The sequence below is a fragment of the Acinonyx jubatus genome, chromosome E2 (assembly GCF_027475565.1).
Source record: "Acinonyx jubatus isolate Ajub_Pintada_27869175 chromosome E2, VMU_Ajub_asm_v1.0, whole genome shotgun sequence".
Classification (NCBI taxonomy): domain Eukaryota; kingdom Metazoa; phylum Chordata; class Mammalia; order Carnivora; family Felidae; genus Acinonyx; species Acinonyx jubatus.
This window is the reverse complement of record NC_069396.1, coordinates 19,513,107-19,530,379: the sequence shown is the minus strand read 5'-3', so window position 1 is coordinate 19,530,379 and position 17,273 is coordinate 19,513,107. Positions and strand designations below refer to the sequence as shown.

General features: G+C 53.9%; 2 protein-coding genes across 3 annotated transcripts in view; both read left to right on the top strand.

Moving 5' to 3' along the window:
• BEAN1 (brain expressed associated with NEDD4 1) overlaps nt 1–5,244 on the top strand; it is a 36,467-nt gene extending 31,223 nt beyond the window's left edge. For both annotated transcript variants that reach the window (XM_027075905.2, XM_027075907.2), the window contains exons 4-5: nt 2,459–2,606; nt 3,564–5,244. In XM_027075905.2, coding sequence (XP_026931706.1) covers nt 2,459–2,606; nt 3,564–3,891 — 476 coding nt within the window. In that variant the 3' untranslated portion in view covers nt 3,892–5,244. The remainder of the gene's footprint in view (nt 1–2,458; nt 2,607–3,563) is intronic.
• A 6,743-nt stretch (nt 5,245–11,987) lies between these two features.
• On the top strand, nt 11,988–16,866 carry LOC128310935 (spermatogenesis-associated protein 2-like). Its single transcript, XM_027075904.2, has 2 exons — nt 11,988–12,443; nt 13,057–16,866. The coding sequence occupies exons 1-2, from the start codon at nt 12,102–12,104 to the stop codon at nt 14,155–14,157; spliced, it is 1,443 nt and encodes a 480-aa protein (XP_026931705.2). The 5' UTR covers nt 11,988–12,101; the 3' UTR covers nt 14,158–16,866.
• The last annotated feature ends 407 nt before the right edge of the window (nt 16,867–17,273 follow it).

Sequence of the window (17,273 nt, the reverse complement as noted above, 5' to 3'; positions counted from 1 at the left end):
CTGCAGTCTGGCCAGGCACAGAAAGAGGAGCCAATAAATGACTGAGAATGAATGAATGAATGAATGAATGAATGAATGAATGAATGAAACCCTATTTCCATAAGATGGAAAGATCTTGCATTTTAGGAGACAGATCTGCTCTCCTCTTACTTGCTGGGGTTTGGAGAAAGTGGCCCCACCTCTCAGTTTCTACGTCTGAGAGCAGGAGATGGCCACCGTGCCCCCACGGTTGTGAGGGTGAGTGTGGTCATGAGGATAGCACACAGGAGGTGCCCATGGATGTAAATTCCTGCTCCCCACTCCCAGGCTTGTCAAGGGATGTGCACTGGGGTTTGGGCTAAATCATGAACCAAGGTGTTTCTTACTTTTGGTAAAGAAAGGGATAAGGGGTGTCACTTTCCATGAGGGGGTTAGGGGGGCTTCTGGAGGCCTGGACCATCTGAATCTGTGCTGACATGGAAGATGGGGAAGGAGAAATTACTAAGAAAGTAATTTGGGGAGTTCAAATGAGGGGTCAGGGGAGTCTTTCCAACTGTTCCTCAGGAGCTCTGTTGGGAGTGAGCTGGGTCATTTTGGGATTTGGGGTCTGAGCTAGGTGAGCGCCTCAGAGCAGTCCCAGTCTCCCTAAGTTGCTGAGCCCCCAGGATGCCCAAGAAAAGCAGCCAAGGAGAGAGGCGAACGAACGGCAGTGTGGCTTGGCCTTATCAGCTCTTAGGCCTACCTACCAGGGCCACTCCCACTTGGTTCCAGGGACCGGCCTCTGCCTTCCTAGGTTTGGACAGCCACAACCCCCTGCATGGTGGAGGGGGTCCTCCCCGGCACCGGAGCCCCAAGGCCTAGGCTCCACTTCAGTCTTCACCTTGTTTCATGCTTCCTTCTTTCCCGAGTTTCTTCCTCAAATTCTTCCAGAAATTCTCACCCTTCAGCTGCTGCCCTAAAGGGAAACAAATCTCATTTCAGCTCCTTTTTATAGCATGTGTTATTGGGTACCTTTTCCCTAGTACAAAAGTAATATGTGTTCACCATGGAAAATTTTAAAATACATAAAATCTAAAGAAAATAAGGGTCACAATCTTGTCATCAAGACAGAGCCACTGTTAATGTGTTTGGAATATTCTCTTCTGAGAGCTTTCTCAATGTCAGTAGATAACCTTGGGATTACATCTGCAGATAGAGTTTCACGTCCAGATTTTTCTACTCAACATGGTATCACGAGTGGGAAAAAGAAATTAGGGAAGAAAGAGCAGTCTTTATGGTTATACAGACTGCGCGGGAATTCCAGCTCCATGACCCTGAGCCTCAGCTTTTTAGTCTGCCTGTAGAATGGGGACGGATAGTGCTGCTGATCCAAAAGAAAGGTCATGAGCCCCACCCCGGACAGATAAGCCCCGCCCCTGGTGTTGAGTCCTGCTCTCTGAGGGGAGGAGCCATCTGAGAGCCCACTGTGGGCAGGGGACTTCATGCCTCAGTCGTCTTTGCAGCTCCCACTGTCCCATAGCCCCTGCTAGAACTGTCAGAAACGGGGCGATGGAGAGCTGAGAGTGAGGAGACAGCATATCCAGCTGCCCTCTGGCCCTACCAATAATTTGCTTTGTGGCCTCTGGCAAGTCACTGAGCCTCTCTGAACCACACTGGTAGAATGAGAAGATTGTGCTCTATCAGCACTTCCTAAGCAGTGTTACTAGATCTAAGAAAAGAAGATTCTGTCGTCAGATGTTGCATAAGCACAGTCAAATGTGTTTCTCAGCTGCAGGACTTCTCAGAGCCTTTGATGTGCTGATATATGTGATGTGTACACACACACGCACGCACGCACAGAAGAGAATGCAGTATATGGAGTCATTAGAAATCACAGAAGCACCTTTTCTCTTGGATAATTGCAGTGAATGATGTGTGCAGGGAGTAGGGAGGCCTGACCCCAGAGACCTCTGTAGCCCTCACTCCCTAACTCTCTAGTTTCATGCCCAGCCTTTCTCCATAGTTCAAAGCTTCTGTTTCACACCACACTCTTCTTTCTAATCTCCTTCCTTGGCTCAAGCTGGTCTGTTCCCTCTGCCTTGCTTGTCCCCCTTCTCTTGTCTAATTCCTAGATAAGACTCAGCTTTAGGAGCCCCTCCTCCAGGAAGCCCTCCCCAACCTCCAGGCTGGGTCGGCCCATCTCTGCCACAGGACTGGTACTGCATCTATCAAATCTCATGACACACTGCTCAGTACGGAGCTGTCCCCAGGCCAGGCTGCTTACCACCCTGGGAGCCCCACTTTCTCTCTGAGACCCCAAGCCCAGTGCAGCATCAGTGCTCACATTCTGGGGCTATCTCTGAGAGGATGGTAGGCAGCTGTGGTTGGTGAGGGACCAGGCAGTGAGCTGGAGAAAACAGAGTCTCAGTGGCCTCAGGTAGACACATAAGGACCTCCCTGGCCCGGCCTAAAGCCCAGGCTGACTGTCTGTCCTCTGCAGTGTCTGATGGGACCTACAGCCGCTCGAGCCACAGGATTCGCTACAGCTGCAGCCCTGTCGAAGACTGGTCCCCGCCCTTAGATCTCAGCTCTGATGGGGACGTGGATGTCACAGTGCTTCGAGACCTGTACCCAGATTCTCCCCCAGGGTAAGCAGGCCACTTGAAGGAGGAGGCCATGAGAGGGAGGGCCATTGGGTGTGAATCCCAGCCACCAAGGGAAATAGCACACTTCCCCCAAATGGTGTAAATGCAGAAAATATCTTCTCAGTGGGTGTGGCCATCTCCTGACCAAGCAGGTCCCAGTGGGGCAGATAGACTCAACAGATGTCACCACAAGACACTAGAGAAGAAAGAGAAAAGTTCAGCTCCTTCAGACTGGGGTCGAGAGTAGAGGGTCCAGGCCCCAGCTCCTTACTATGCACCCAAAGCCCAAATCACACCCACTGGGTCAGGGGTCATTATGTCTAAACTGCACCTGTGGCCATGAGGTGGGACTGTCCCATTGGGGGATTCTTCTCTGGAGGGGGGCGGGGGGGCTTTGGATTCTCCCTGCCCCCCTCGGGCAGATCACCCACAGGTTAGTATTTGAAAAAAGAAGAGAGGTCAGGGCCTCCATCACCTCCCTACCAGGAGACCCCTCAGGCCCCAGAAACAGCCATATACCCCCATCACCCTTTACCCCCTGGGGGGCAGTGGATGCTTTTGTGGCCCTGCAGCTTCGGGTCTGGAAGGGCCACTTTGGGGTGACTTGAGACCCAAGAGGGTCAGGTAGCCCGAGGTTGCTCCCACTAGCACTGCTCACACTGGAAGATGCTCCATCAGCAGGGGCCATGGTTGTTCTGAGCCGTCTGAGACCCAGGGTTCGGTGACAGGCCCCCCCCATATCCATACAAGTTCAGGACCAGAATCCGGCCTCAGTGGTTCTGGGGTGCCTTTCCTGGGGGAGTTGAGGGTTTCATTACAGCCGGCATGGCAGAGGCCTGGCTTGGTCCACACCAGGGCAGCTGTCCCTGCTGATGGGCTCCCGGCCCTTGGGGAAAGACATCTGCACCTGCCCCTAAGGCCAGGTTCCGCAGGGCCCTGAGGGAACCTCTTCTCTTGTAGTTATGAGGAGTGTATGGGGCCAGGTGCCACCCAGCTGTACATCCCCACGGATGCACCACCACCCTACTCGCTGACCGACTCCTACCCCGTGCTGGATGGCATCATCGATGTGGGCGGTGGCCGTCACCAGCAGGCACAGAGGATCCTGGGCCAGGGTGGCCTCCGCACCGTCTCCATGGATACCCTGCCCCCTTATGAGGCTGTGTGTGGGGTCAACCCCCCATCAGGTCTGCTGCCGCTGCCAGGACCAGAACCAGGGCCAAGGAGCCCCCAGGTCTCACCCATCACAACCTGGGCCCTGGTCTCTGGCCCAGAAAGGATTCTGTGAGTGACCCAGCTAGCTAGGTCCTCCCGGTCCCTCGGGCTGAGCCACAAAGGGCGTGCACACACACACACACACACACACACACACACACACACACACACAAGGGCATGCACACACACACATACACTGATATGCACACACAGCACTCCCACATGCACACACATATACACAATCGTACACACACATACACACTGACACACCCATGTGCGCACACACACATCCAGATATGCACCACACATGTACAGACATGTGCATACACACAGCCCCCCCCCCCATATCCACACAAAACCATCTGCTAAGGTTTCATTAAAAATGAAGCTTTCTTGACCTCCCGTCTCCTTCCCAGCCTGTTGGCCATGCCTCTGCAGACAATGCTGGGAGAAGACAGGTGGAGAAGGGACAAGAGCTTGCTCTTCCCTCTCCCTGGTCTGTTTGCCTCTGCCCTCACCTGGCAGGCTGTGCCCAAATTCTGATTCTGCCTCCAGAAACTGCTCGACCATCCCAGGTCAGCTGCTTGCCCCCTCCACCCCGGGGCAGCGTGCCCTCCTGGCTGGTGGGACAGGCTTCAGTGAGGTTCAGCTATACACTGTACCTCTCCCTCAATTCCAGGGCAGCCACAACATCACCACCCTGCCACTTATGGGGCAAGGGACACGGGTCTGGGGGCTCAGGCACAACCTGGAGGTCCTCACCACCCACCTTGCCCCCTCCCTAACCCAGCGCCCGCAGCCTGGTTGTGCTGGCGGAGTTATTTAGGAGGCCCCCACCCCAAGCGGCAGGTGATAAGCAGGGTCCTTGGTGGGCGTGTGACGATGGTGGTGGTGGGTCAGAGCTGTCCCCATGTCAGTCCAAACACTGCCCAGGGCTGAGGGTCTTCGAAGAGGAAGGCGGCCTAGGCACAGCTCTGAGGCAAAGAAGTGGCCCCTTGCGAAGTGTGCATGCCCAGCTGACCATTATGACCCAAGTGTGGGCTGTCCTCCTGGGTGGCCGCTCCTGGTTGAGAATTATGAGCCGATGTGTTCTGGTCCTGCCCTCCAGGGTGTGTGCAGACGTACAAGAAAGGGGAAGCGGGGCCCCCTAAATACTAGCATGCCACCACGAGAGGCCGCATCTGGGCCTCACTGCCAGGGGCTCCACAGAAGGAGATATATGGGCATGACTGCTCATAGAGTGGCCCACAAATCCCAGCAAATCCCATCCGAGACCACGCAAGTAACAGAGCTGATTTCTGAAGACCCAGCCTGCCAGAGAGGGGCAGCCGAACATCTTCACGGAATGTCCCGCCAGCATTGCCGACGGCAGGAAGTGGAGCCTGGAGCCCACCCTGCCCCCCACCCCCATCCATCCCCTACCCACATTCCAATTCCTCTATTGAAGGGCTAAGATATTTCAGTAATCCCTTTCTTGAGAAGGAGGGTATCCAGGATGGCAATCGTGAATTTTATTTTCTGTAGAAATAGGATTTCTTCTGGTGCAGAACTGAAAGAAATCCGTCCAGAGGTTCTGTGGCATTCTGGCACGCCCGACTCCCACCAGGAAAGGGACCTTGTTTACAAGCAGTTCTGTCCGCCTCTGTGGTGTACTGTTTTCTAGGCAAAAAATATCTGTCTGTTGTACTGTATAGCCTTTAAATGCACTCCAGGGATGAGACTTTTAAGAAATGCATCCTGCTTCTGCAACCCTAGAGAGTACTGGGGGGAAAAAAAGATTAAAATCCCTAAGTACTCATCAGTGTTTGAGGGGTGGAGCTAAACAGCTTTTCTTGTTCCTGGATTAGGCGCTACATAAGCAACAATGTATCTTTTCTGTGTTCAAAATAAATATATCGTATCAATAAAAATGTTGCAAGAAATAACATTCTCACAGAGTGCATGGACTGCAGGGGGGGGTGGTGCAGGGCAGCGGGTGGGCTCGCACCATCTGACAAAACAAACAGCAGCAAACTGAAATATCTTATTTCCCCCAAGATGGGCAGCCCTGGAAGTGTCACTTTCCTATTGACATGGATATTTGGCAAGTCGGTGCCTTACACGAGTTCCTTTTTTTTTCTTAACCTCACTGAAACCCGACATCCTCTCTCAGAGACTTGTCCAGCGTAAACATCACCAAGACAGGCCATAAGTTTTGGACTTGACTCCGGGAACACCAGGGACTGCACATCTTCCTTTCACAGCGGTTGACTCTCAGCACCCTGATGGCTTCTTCAACTCCGAGAAAGGGGGGGTGGGAGAATTTGTAATTGGACTGAAGTGAGTTGTTTCCTTTTCCTTGAAGATTCTTTCCCGTGCTCTCAGCTTTGGTGGTTGGTCCCTTGGCTGACAGAGGCTGGTTCCCTTCCACTGTCATCCTGCCCTCCCACTCAGACTCAAGCGGCCTCCACCAGCATAGTCCTAGACCCCTGAACGCCCTGAAAGCGGGTCGATCCTGAGGAAAGGCCAGGTCCTAGCCGTCCTGCATCCAGTCCAAGCCCACACTGCCACCTGCTGGCTGCCTGCTGTCAGTGCTCAAAGCAAACACGTCGGGCCCCTGGAGAGGAGCACTTCCCTTCTCCCACTTCCAAATCTACTGACCGCGGACATTAGCAGTTGGAGACAGGACTTGGTTGGGTTTTGAGCTGGTCTGCCACCTTTGCAATGTTCCATGAGGTTTAACCATTCAAGCATTCCATTTTCAGGAGTCCCTCCTGCTCATCAGTTTCTCTCTCTGGGCACAACAGCCTGATGCCCTAAGTAAGCCCATCTCCCCGTATGCAAAATAATTATTCCTCGGTCTGAAACACCACTGTGGTGGCTCGGGTGCCACCTCCGTGCTCTGGGGCCCTCTCCCTGGGAACGAATGTAGCGGCCCTCATGGTGATGGTGTCCAGTCCCGTGCTGACTCCAACCTGAACCACCCCACACCAACACCCGGTTCCAACAACACACAGGATCCCCCTGGATGGGGTGGGCTTGGCATTTCCTGCCTCCCCCCATCCATGACACAGCCCATGTGCACATACAGTGCCACATGCAATGTCCTTCTGCACACTCCTACAAGGAAACTAGCCCCCTCTCTCTGCCAGGGCCTGAGAGAGCCAAAGAGCACACCCCAGGCAGTGGGCTCAGCCTGGGGCTCATTAGGGCCCCAGTGAGATCGGAGGTGACAATTCTCAGGATGGCAGGAACAGGAGGGGGCAGCACCAGACCCTGGGACAGGAGGAGGGTGCAAGGGATTGATGAGGAAGGTGACCCGGGAAGCACCAAAAGCGAGGGGGGCAGTGAAACAAGGAAGGGAAGGAAGCCAATTCAGGGTGTTGTAGTCACGCGGGTCCCCTTCCGAGGGGCACGAAGTGGAGAGCACACCTCACAGCCCCCTGCCAGGAAGAGGGGGTGGATTTCTCCCACTGGCTCTCAGACTCTCAAGGGTCACTGTTTGAGGCCACCCTTCAGAGAACATTAGCCCTGCCCCCCTGTGCAGCTGAGCAGACTTCTCTGGCCAGAGAAAGTCTTCAGACAGGGGGGTTGCAGCTGCTGGCAGATAAAGTCCTCTCCATGGTCAGCATGGTCTGCCACTGTGCCAGTACCTATGGGCACGGTGCGTTCCAGGGTCTCGGACAGGGCGTCAACAACATCTGCCTCACGCGCGCAGCAGAAACCTCCAGACAGAGGAAGGACCATTGATACAACCTATGGCTGCCCGCAGCTGCTCCTTGGGACACCGACCGGCTCCACCTGGCCAAGCCCACCCGCACATATACACCCAGGGCTCTCTCACACCAAGTTCCTCGCGACACCCTCAGACACACGCCCACGTGGAGCATCACTCAGCTCCCACTACGCTTGCGCAGGTGGCTTTGGGGCACACACACTAGTGCCCCCACACTCAGAGCTCACACCCTCCGGGGTCCCACATGCACACTCCAAGGCCACCCACTCAATTCAGGCGTCACCGCTGGTGTCCACCTGATGATGACTGACCAGGTTGTGGGCCACGAACCATGGAAGGACAGGCAGCTTCGATGCGTGAGACGGCAAATCTTCTGTCGTGGGCTCTGCTCTGCTTGACCTCACGCTGAACCTCTCAGGCCAGGTGAACTCTCTCAGTCAGAGCCAATTACCGGGGTCAGGCCGGTATTTCCGGGCTGCAGCAGGCTGGGCACGCCCTTGCCCCCAGGGTCACAGCCCAGCTGCGCCTGCTCAGCATCTCTCCTAGGAATCCCGGGGCTCCAGGCGCCCAGGCCCAACGGTCACAGCCCCAGCCATGCCACACTGACTCCCCACCCGTCTGACCCCTGTGGTCCTGGGGCCGCCCAGCCTTCTGCTCCTTAGCTTGTGGCTGCCTGATCCATGACCCACCACAAAACTGGCACTACTTGGATTACAGGGTAAAAGAAGGTGGCTTTGGGGGAACCCTCCACCCCCCCGGCAAGCTCTGAGCACCGTCGGCGGCTTTGGGGGAACCCTCCACCCCCCCGGCAAGCTCTGAGCACCGTCACCCACCCCCGTGACTCACTGCAAGAGACAGAAACCCAATTTGAAACTTCTTAAGCAAGAAAAGATATTTATTGGCTCACAGAACGAAATTGTCTAAGTGACAATTCTGACTTCAGGCATGGCCAGATCCAGGCAGTCAAAGAATACGGGCAGGTGTATTGTCTCTCTTGGTTCTGCTGCCCACCTTCATCCTCCCACAGGAGCAGTGGCTGTGGGCACCCCAAGTCTATGTTGGCAGGCTCATGATCCAGCCTCAAGGGTTATCTTACTGCCGGGCTCCGACATCTCCCCCTCCCCAGCCCTTCCCTTGCTGGACTGTTCCTGTGTGTCTGAACCATCCTTGCCAGACTGGGGGCCCAGGGTCAGGATTCAAGCTGGTTCTTCTCTGGGTGGTGGGCCCCGGGTGGGGGTAGGTGGCGGTTTGTGGAGTGGACAACTAGCGAGAATATTCAGTTCAATTCTGATGGAAACAGATTCCTCCCTGTGTTTCACGGCCTTGAGGACAGTAAGTAAAGCGGTCCAGACCTGGGAGCCCCAGACCAGACAGCACCCACCCCTGTTCTCCCCGTGGCCTCTGAGCTGTTAGGCTTGGCAGGGGATTTGGGAGGCTCTGGGCAGCAGGGACAGCTCTGAGGGAAGGCTAGGTGCTAGGACCCAGGATGCTTGGCTGCCCCCTCTTCTGTCATCAGCTCACCGTGTGACCTTTGGCCAGATCCTTTCCTTCTCTGGGCCTCAGGACCAGCCCCCCAACATATCCCCAGTGCTCCCCTCACCTCCCTCTGCCCCCTGCATTGTCACCAAAGTTAGTCACCCTGGCAGGCAGAGAAAGCAGGTTCTCACTAAGCCAGTTACTCTCCGAGGGCCCAGAAAGTGTGAACACAAAGCCCCACAGTTCAAGAGGCTACAGAGGCCCAGTGGGGAGGAAGCAGGCACTGGAGGAGCTGAGCTGACCCCAGCACCGAGAGCACAAGGAGGGGAATGGTTCCAGGCACCCTGCCCGGCTTCCCCCATCGTGATCTCGGTCCACCCTGGAGAGACAGTTCACAGGCACGATGGGTTCCCTGAGAACCGAGGAGCAAGATGTCCAGAAAGTGTGAAGTAGTTACATCAATAAGTAACTAACACACGGTGTAGGTGTGGTGGCGGAGATTAAATTGTGTGTACCAAGTTGTTACACTTTGGCTATGAATAGGAAAAAAGATACAAACTGTTTTATACACACACACACACCACCACCACCACCACCACCACCACCACCTTCCTTGGCCTGGTGACTGCCTCTTCAGCACAACTCGGTGGCCTGCAACTCTGTATATCCCCCTCCCCCAAATCTTCCATTTCCATTCAGTGTTCTTACAAATCTTTGGTATCAAGGAAAAAGCATGGCCTTGGGTTTCAGATAGTTTGGGTGTGGTAAACTATGTCCTCCAAAGGTGTCCAGGCCTGAATCCCCAGAACCTGGGAATATGTTACCTTCCGTGGCAAAGACACTTCGCAGGTGTGATTAAGGACCTTGAAATGAGGCGATTAGCCTGGGGCATCCAGGTGGGCCCAATGTGATCACAAGGGTCCTCACCAGAGAGAGGCCACAGGGTCAAAGTCAGAGAAGATATGATGAACTGAAGCAGCAGGAAGAGAGAAATGAGAGCTTTACACCCACTACATTCCAGAATGGAATGTAGCGGGGTCCATTTTCAAGCAGTACTCCAATTGGGAAATGACTTCCCAACCACAGGGACAGGAATCGCCCTGGCCACTGAGCTCAGCAAAGACTGCAGGAGGCAGGGGAGCTAGAGACAGGAAGCAGAGAGCTCCCAGATGTGGTGAGCCCAGGTCTCAGGCAGGTCCAAGGCCAAGAACAAGGCAGATGCCCTTCCCGGTGACTGGAGGGCCAGGAGGCCAGCAGAGTCACAAAGCAACCTGAGGATCAAGAATGCTCGGCTGTGTAGAGAGCGTGGGTGGCTCAGTCGGTTGAACATCCAACTGCGGCTCAGGTCATGATCTCGCACGCAGTTCATGAGTTTGAGCCCCTGTGCTGACAGCTCGGAGCCTGGAGCCTGCTTCAGATTCTGTGTCTCCCTCTCTCTCTGTACCTACCCCCGCTTACATTCTGTCTCTCTCTCTCAAAAATGAATGACCGTTAAAACATTTTTTTAAAGAATGCTCGGTGGTGTCACTACAAGGTCATAACGCCCCCCCAGTGGGGCTCTCCAGGCTGCGAGCCACCCAAGGGCAGGGACTTTATCTCCTTTGCTCCTGAAGCCCCCAGGCTGGCATGGACCGGGGACACGGGCTGGCTGCTCAAAGGATAGCACTTCCCCTAATAGCACAGGAGAACATGGAAAGGGACCCCGCATCTAAGAAGTTGGGAGATAGAACGCATGCCGCTCCCTCCCAGCAACTCACACCTGCTCTGTGAGAAGTCCTAAAGCCGAGAAGCCGAGGGACCATAATTAAACCAGCAGAATCTATTTGGCCACAGGAAACTGTTACTCCCATAAGACTGATTACAAACCCCACCAAGTGCTCCTTATGGAGCACACTTTGAGAAATGCTGACCCACATGGAAGGAGTGAGTCACCGAGCGGCTGAGTGAGTGAATGATGACTTAATTAAGTATTGGGTGAATGAATGGAAGGAAGGAAGGGAGGGAAGAAAGCTGAAGGGAAGGAAGGAAGGAAAGCAGGTAGGGAGGGGGGAGGGAGGAAGCCTGGCTCTAAATATTGCTCCCTACTCCTATCTCCCCAAATTCACTTTGCCCTGCCTGGTGGTAAGGGGCTCAGACAGTGGGGGTGAATCAGGATCCTAATGGGTGCTGCCCTATTTATACCTGGGTCTGTTTTAAAGGGAAAATCCTGTTGTTTATTTAATGTGCTTCCTCCTTAGGCAAGGCTGGGGTATGATGAAAGACATTCTAGCATGATCATGACTCCTCCAGGGCCATAGGGCATAAATGGGATCTCAGGTCTGAGAATAAGCCAGTGAACTGTAAAAGGACAAAAAAAAAAAAAAAAAGGTGGAAAAAGCAGGGAGGGAGGGAGATTGTTCCCCCAAAGCAGTCCCAGGATTTGCGTACGGATCATCTGGGAGGCAACCCTGGGAAGCACAACAGGAATCGGGAATTAAAACAAGGGTGGGAGAAGAGCCACTCATGAGCAGGTTACTGCAGGGGACAACCGGGGATGATCCCACTGGGGACCCCCTAAGAGAGTGGAGAACACACCCCAGAACTGTCCTGCCTGGGGCAAGAAGCTGGGAGTTCTGTCCACCCACCCTCCTTGGCTGGTGCTAACACCCTGGGACTTGGAGCCTGTCCCACACACACCTGCAGCCCGAGAACATTCTCAAGCATGAGGCATAAGGAGCCTTAGCTGGTGGCATCCAAAGTGGGCTGGGGGGTATGGGCTGGCACGCAGTGTCGGCTGCAGAGGGGTGTAAACGGCTGTGGGCACCGCTGTCTCTGTTTCCCCATTTGTTTAGGGGACGGGACAAGGACCGAGCCCGACCTCAGCTCTGCTCCACTGGAAGGAGGTGGCACAGCCCCAGCAACCCTCGGGTCTGAGCCCCTCAGAGCGACAAGCAAAGGCAGAGCCGGGCTGTGTGTGGCTTTCTCTTTTGCTAGCACAACTTCCTCTTCAGCTTCCTGACTGAGCAGTGGGGCAGGACGGAGGTGGGCCAGCCTGGGCCTGGCCTAGAAAGGCCCACACAGCTCTCCTCGGCACCCAGCCCCTCGGAGCCACCATGAGCCAGCCCCAACACCCTGGGCCGGGTGAGGCTGCTCCAACGACCCTCCTGGGTGACCTCATCAGCTACTACCAAGAGGAGGCAGGGGCCGGCCGGCTCCGGGTCTGCAGGCAAGCAGCCCTCACCCACAGGGCCCGGCGGTTCTCCGACATGGGGCCCCCCCTTCAGCTCTATCCGCCTGAACTTGTGGCCTCCAATCTGCGGGCCACTCACTCCCAGGGGGCACCCAGCCCTACCCAGCCTGTCTGCCATGAACTGGTGCAGGCACTAGAGTTCCTGGAGCTAATATCTGTCAACCTACTTCTGTTTCCCTGGAGGAAGGAAATCAGGTCCCTGAAGGTAGGCACCACCATGCCTCTGAGCAAGGGGGTCTCGGGTTGGAGATGGAGCTCTGCCTCTGGGGGAAACAGCGGGTCCATCATGCCCACTGACTTTGGTCCCATTTTATAGTTGGATAAACTGAGAGCCAAAGAGGTTAATGCAACTTACCTATGGTCACCAGCTAATAAGTAGAAGAGATAGACCTCAAACTCAGGCAGCACACCTTCCAACCGCTAAACTCTACGGCCTCTCTAAAGACAAGGAACCAAGGAGCTCATAATAAACAGGGGAAGGGGTCTAGCTTTGCAAAGCTTTAATCTCTTCTGACTCCAGGCCAGGACTCCTGGGTTGGGAGCCAGGATATCGGAGCCTCACCCCAGCTCAATCTCTTGCTATGTGACTTGCGACAGGTCCTGTCCTGTCTCTGGGCCTCAGTGTGCCCTTCTATAAAATGGGACAGAGGATAACATGATCATGGGCCAGATGTCCCTTTGGCCAAATGCCCCAGCCCAACGGCTTCTCAGGAGCCTCCAGTGCCCCCCTGGGCATCGGCCCTTGGTCCTGCCTGGCCATTCACAGCCACTTTGCTGGGCTGCGTCCCACCTCTAATAAACATCCCTGTTTGTTCCAGACATACACTGGAAACTTTGCCTACCGGGTGCAGCCTGCGCTTTCTGAACAAACACTGCACACCATTCTGGGCAGGCTGGGCTATGTGGCCACCTCTGAGGCAGAGTTTTCGCTGGTCCAGGCCATCAGCAAGGAGGACGCCGAGCAGATGGTGTTTGAAATCTTCCTGGCGAGAGTTACGTGTGAGGCCATTCTGGGGACCTCGAGCAGGCAGGTCCTGGGACTGGGCAGAGAGAAACCCTACCGCAGGCGCAGCTCCAAGAGAAAGCTGGCGAAGGCCCACAACTGCCCCGAGGGGGCCCAGCCAGGCCCCCAAGAAGGGCTGGGATCTGAGAGGGCCCTGGCTGAGGGCCCTGACCATCAGAGCACTGTGCCAATGGCCCCGAGCCTGTCTGAGGTCTCAACATCCCCCCGCACCCTCTGTGCCGGCCCCCAGCTCCCCCTGGACTCCCAGCGCCGTGCCAGCACACGCTCGGACAGTGAGGAGTTCTTGACCTGCTACAGTGACCTTGTTCTGCACCGGACACCCCTGTTCCCCAGGGACTTTCCCCTGCGTGGCCTGAAGGGAGACCAAACCCAGGGCCCAGCCCTGGCTCCCAGCCCACCTGCAGGTGAAGCGCTCACCTCCTTGGGCAGCAGCGGTGAGTGGTCCCTGGTCCCCAGTGCAGCTCCTGAGAGCAGAGTGGTCACCATCCCCAGGCAGCCCCGGCTGACACCAGGCCCCCAGTTGTCAGGGAAACCCTTGGACCCAAAGCCAGAAGCACAGCCGGAGCCGACCGCCCCTGACGCAGACACTGTTCCTCCAAACACTTCCTCTGAGTTGGACGAGCTCTGTGAATACCTCTCCCACCTCCTCGGACCCCCAACTCTAGCAGACCATCCTGGGGGCCTCCCAGGCCCTGGGGTTGAGGACACTAGACAATCAGAACCTCTCACGGGGCCAGAGCCAGCCGCTGAGGCCGGGGGCCCAGACAGTAGGATCACCCAACTCTGGAGGCCTACTCAGAACCCCCTCATGTATGAGGGCCCCCGACACCATGTTCCCCCAGGGGAGCTGGAGGGGCCAGTTCTGACCCAAGAACACCACCCAGGCAATAGCTAAAAAATGTCACCCCTGGATAATACAGGGACAGAGACCCAGACTGCTCTTCCACCAGGGAAGCGACCCCTTGGAGAGGTGGCAGATCTGGAACCCACAGCTTGTCAGGGGTAGGGATCAATCTGCTAAGCAATCCATCTGGTCTCAAGTCCCACCTACTGACTGTGTGACTTTGGGCCACTCGCTCCGGCTCTCTGAGCCTTGTTTCCTCACCTGTGTGGTCGGACCTGCTCACAGGAGGCTGGGAAGTGTCCGTGAGGTGAGGTGAGGTGTGCGCAGTGCCCCTTGGTGCTTCCCTTGGCGGGGGGTGCTTCCTGTCCCTTCCCATCCCCACTAAGTGTGTGACCCTGGGCATCTCTGAGGGGCAGTTTCCTCCAGCATCCTCAAGGGAACTGTCACGGGACAGGTGAAGAAAGCTGTGTAGATAACTACACCCTTAATGCGCTTAGACTACTCTGTCAGCCTCCCTGCTCTGTCTGCTAACTTCTGGTTAATAGAGAACAAAACCATTTCCGGGAGCACAGGATCACACGCGGGCTCTGCATCCATGGGTTGGGGGCTCCACTCATCTGGGCTGCGGCGCCCCCTCCCCCAGCCATCTCTTGCCCCCACACATGCACACGCACCTCACAAGTGGGCACATCCAGAGGTGCTGCTCTTCCCACAGTATTCCCACCCGCTCGCTCCAAGCAAATGACCCCATCTCTTTGTGAGCTAAAGCCAGAGAGGATCCTGTCTGAACCAAGTCCTGTGACTTTCTTGCTCAATTCTCCCCAGGGGCTCCCAAGGCCACACCAAGCCCCACAGGCCCCTCACTATCCTTTTGATCTCATTTCCTGCCTCTTTCCCCCCAGCCTACTGCAGACAAGACAAACTGGCCTCTTAAGGGTTCTCAAACAAGCTAAGCCCACCCCTACCTCCCAGCCTCTGTGCAAACTGTTTCCTTTCCCCACTTCGCATCCCGTCTCTATCTTTCCTGTTGTTCACAACTCACCTTAAATGTCACCTCCTGGAGAGGCCTTCCATGGCCACCCATCTATCACATCAACTTAATTTTCTGCACAGACATTTTAAATGTACTTATTCATTTTCCATCCCCCCCCCCCCCGGCCCTCCTAGAATATAAGCTCTTCAAGAAACTTCATCTTGTCTCATTCACCTCTGTTTCCAGGGATCCATCAAGTGAGTAGAAAACTTAGAAAATACAGATGGCCATAAAAACAAAAGCAGCAGTTACCATAATATCCACACTGGGAGACACCCAATGTTAGGATGTTAACGCAATTCCTTCTGGTCTTTTTTTTCTAAATTTGGGATTGTAGTATTTACAGTGTTGTGTTCTGCTTTTCTTTACCACGAAGGGAGTTATTGTAACTAATTTTAGATTTAAAGAAAAGTTGTGAAATAAGGCAAGGAATTCCTTTGGAACCCTCACCTTGTGTCCCCTGAAAATGACATCTTATATAACTAGAGTATGATGATCAAGAACAGGCAATTAACACGAAGACAGTATGATTAACTAAACTACAAACCTTTTTTAAATGTGACCAGTTTTCCCATGACTACCCTTTCTCCATTCCAGGATCCTTTCCAGGACCCCATAGGGCATTTGTCCTTTTTCCTTCATCCCCGCCGGTCTCTGCCCCAGTCTGTTACAGTTCCTTAGCCTTAGTTTTGTCTTTCCTCATCTTGATGCTTTTGGTCAAAACTTAATACTGATTTTGTTGAATGTCCCTCAGTTTGAGTTTGTCTGATTTTTTTTTTTTTATAGTTGAAGTGAGGTTATGCATTTTTGGCAAGAATACCATTAAAAATGATGCTGTGTCCTCGGTGCATCTTACCAAAGGGTTCATCTTATTACTGGTGATACTAACGTGCTGCATCCCTGGAATAAACCGCTTGTCCTAGGAGCCCTGGTGCCTCTTACTGGAAAATGATGTTTAGACACCAAGACCCAGGTGCCAGGTGTGCTGTTACTGGGTGTCATTGCTTCCAAGCCCACTCGGGGGGCAGTCAGGAAACATATGGATGTGTACTAACCCAGGCATATACATATGTGAGTTTATTTCCAAATCTATATAGAATTTTAAAACCATGAGTGCTTATGGATTCCTCTGATTTTAAGCCAATGACACAGGGTTGCTTCTACCTCACCCCTTTTACTTTTAAGTTCTTTCTGTAGAAGAGAATGAAACCTGGCTCTCTTAATCTACGGTCTACTTGTTTGTTCAGGTCCAATACTATAGTTTTAGAATTGTTGACCACACCTCCGTGAGAAACACTTTTAAAACTCTATCATAGCATTTATGAAGACTAATTTTCACCTTCACTCTCGCCGCATCAAGGTACTGTTTTCCACAGTTACTCAGGCAACTTCCTTACTTCCCCACCCCTCTGGTGTGGTCGTTTTTCACTTGTGATGCTCTTAGGGTCAGCTGTGTCTGTATTCCGTTTTCCATTCCCCCTACATCCTAGTTGATCTTGTTTGTTTATTTCGGGGGTAATGGGACACTTTTCCATGGTTCTAAGAGTCAGTTATACAAAAAGACACATTCACACAAGTGTCATTCCCTTCTCCTCCCTGCAACCACACCTCATCCTTCCCTCTCTACAGCCTCTGCCCACCAACCTATTTAGTTTCTGGATCATCCTTCATTTCCTTTGCATCTGTGTATTTTTTTAAAGTTTTTATTTATTTTTGAGAGAGAGACAGAGCACCAGCAGAGGACGGGCAGAGAGAGAGGGAGACACAGAATCCGAAGCAGGCTCCAGGCTCTGAGCTGTCAGCAAAGAGCCCGACATGGAACTCGAACTCACAAACAGTGAGACGTGACCTGAGCCACAGTCAGATGTCTAACCGACTGAGCCACCCAGGCGCCCCTGCATCTGTGTATTTTCTTGGGTCTCTTCTTATACAAAGGGTAGTGTACCAGAGATACTCATTTGGACGTTGTTTTTCACTCAAGATTGCTTTATGTCCTGGAAATCATATCTGTTCAGAAAGAGCTTCTTCATTCTTTTTTCCACTCCACTGTGTGGCTGTGCCATAGTTTATTTGACCACTCTGTTACGTACAGGTCTTTAGGCTGTTTCCAGTTATTTTGCAGTTAAAACCAATG

What these genes read in the sequence shown, in the direction of transcription:
- LOC128310935 (XM_027075904.2), top strand. Translation starts at nt 12,102, where the DNA reads ATGAGCCAGCCCCAACACCCTGGGCCGGGTGAGGCTGCTCCAACGACC. An exon ending in AGGAAATCAGGTCCCTGAAG is followed by an intron (nt 12,444 to 13,056) that starts GTAGGCACCACC and finishes TGTTTGTTCCAG; the next exon opens with ACATACACTGGAAACTTTGC.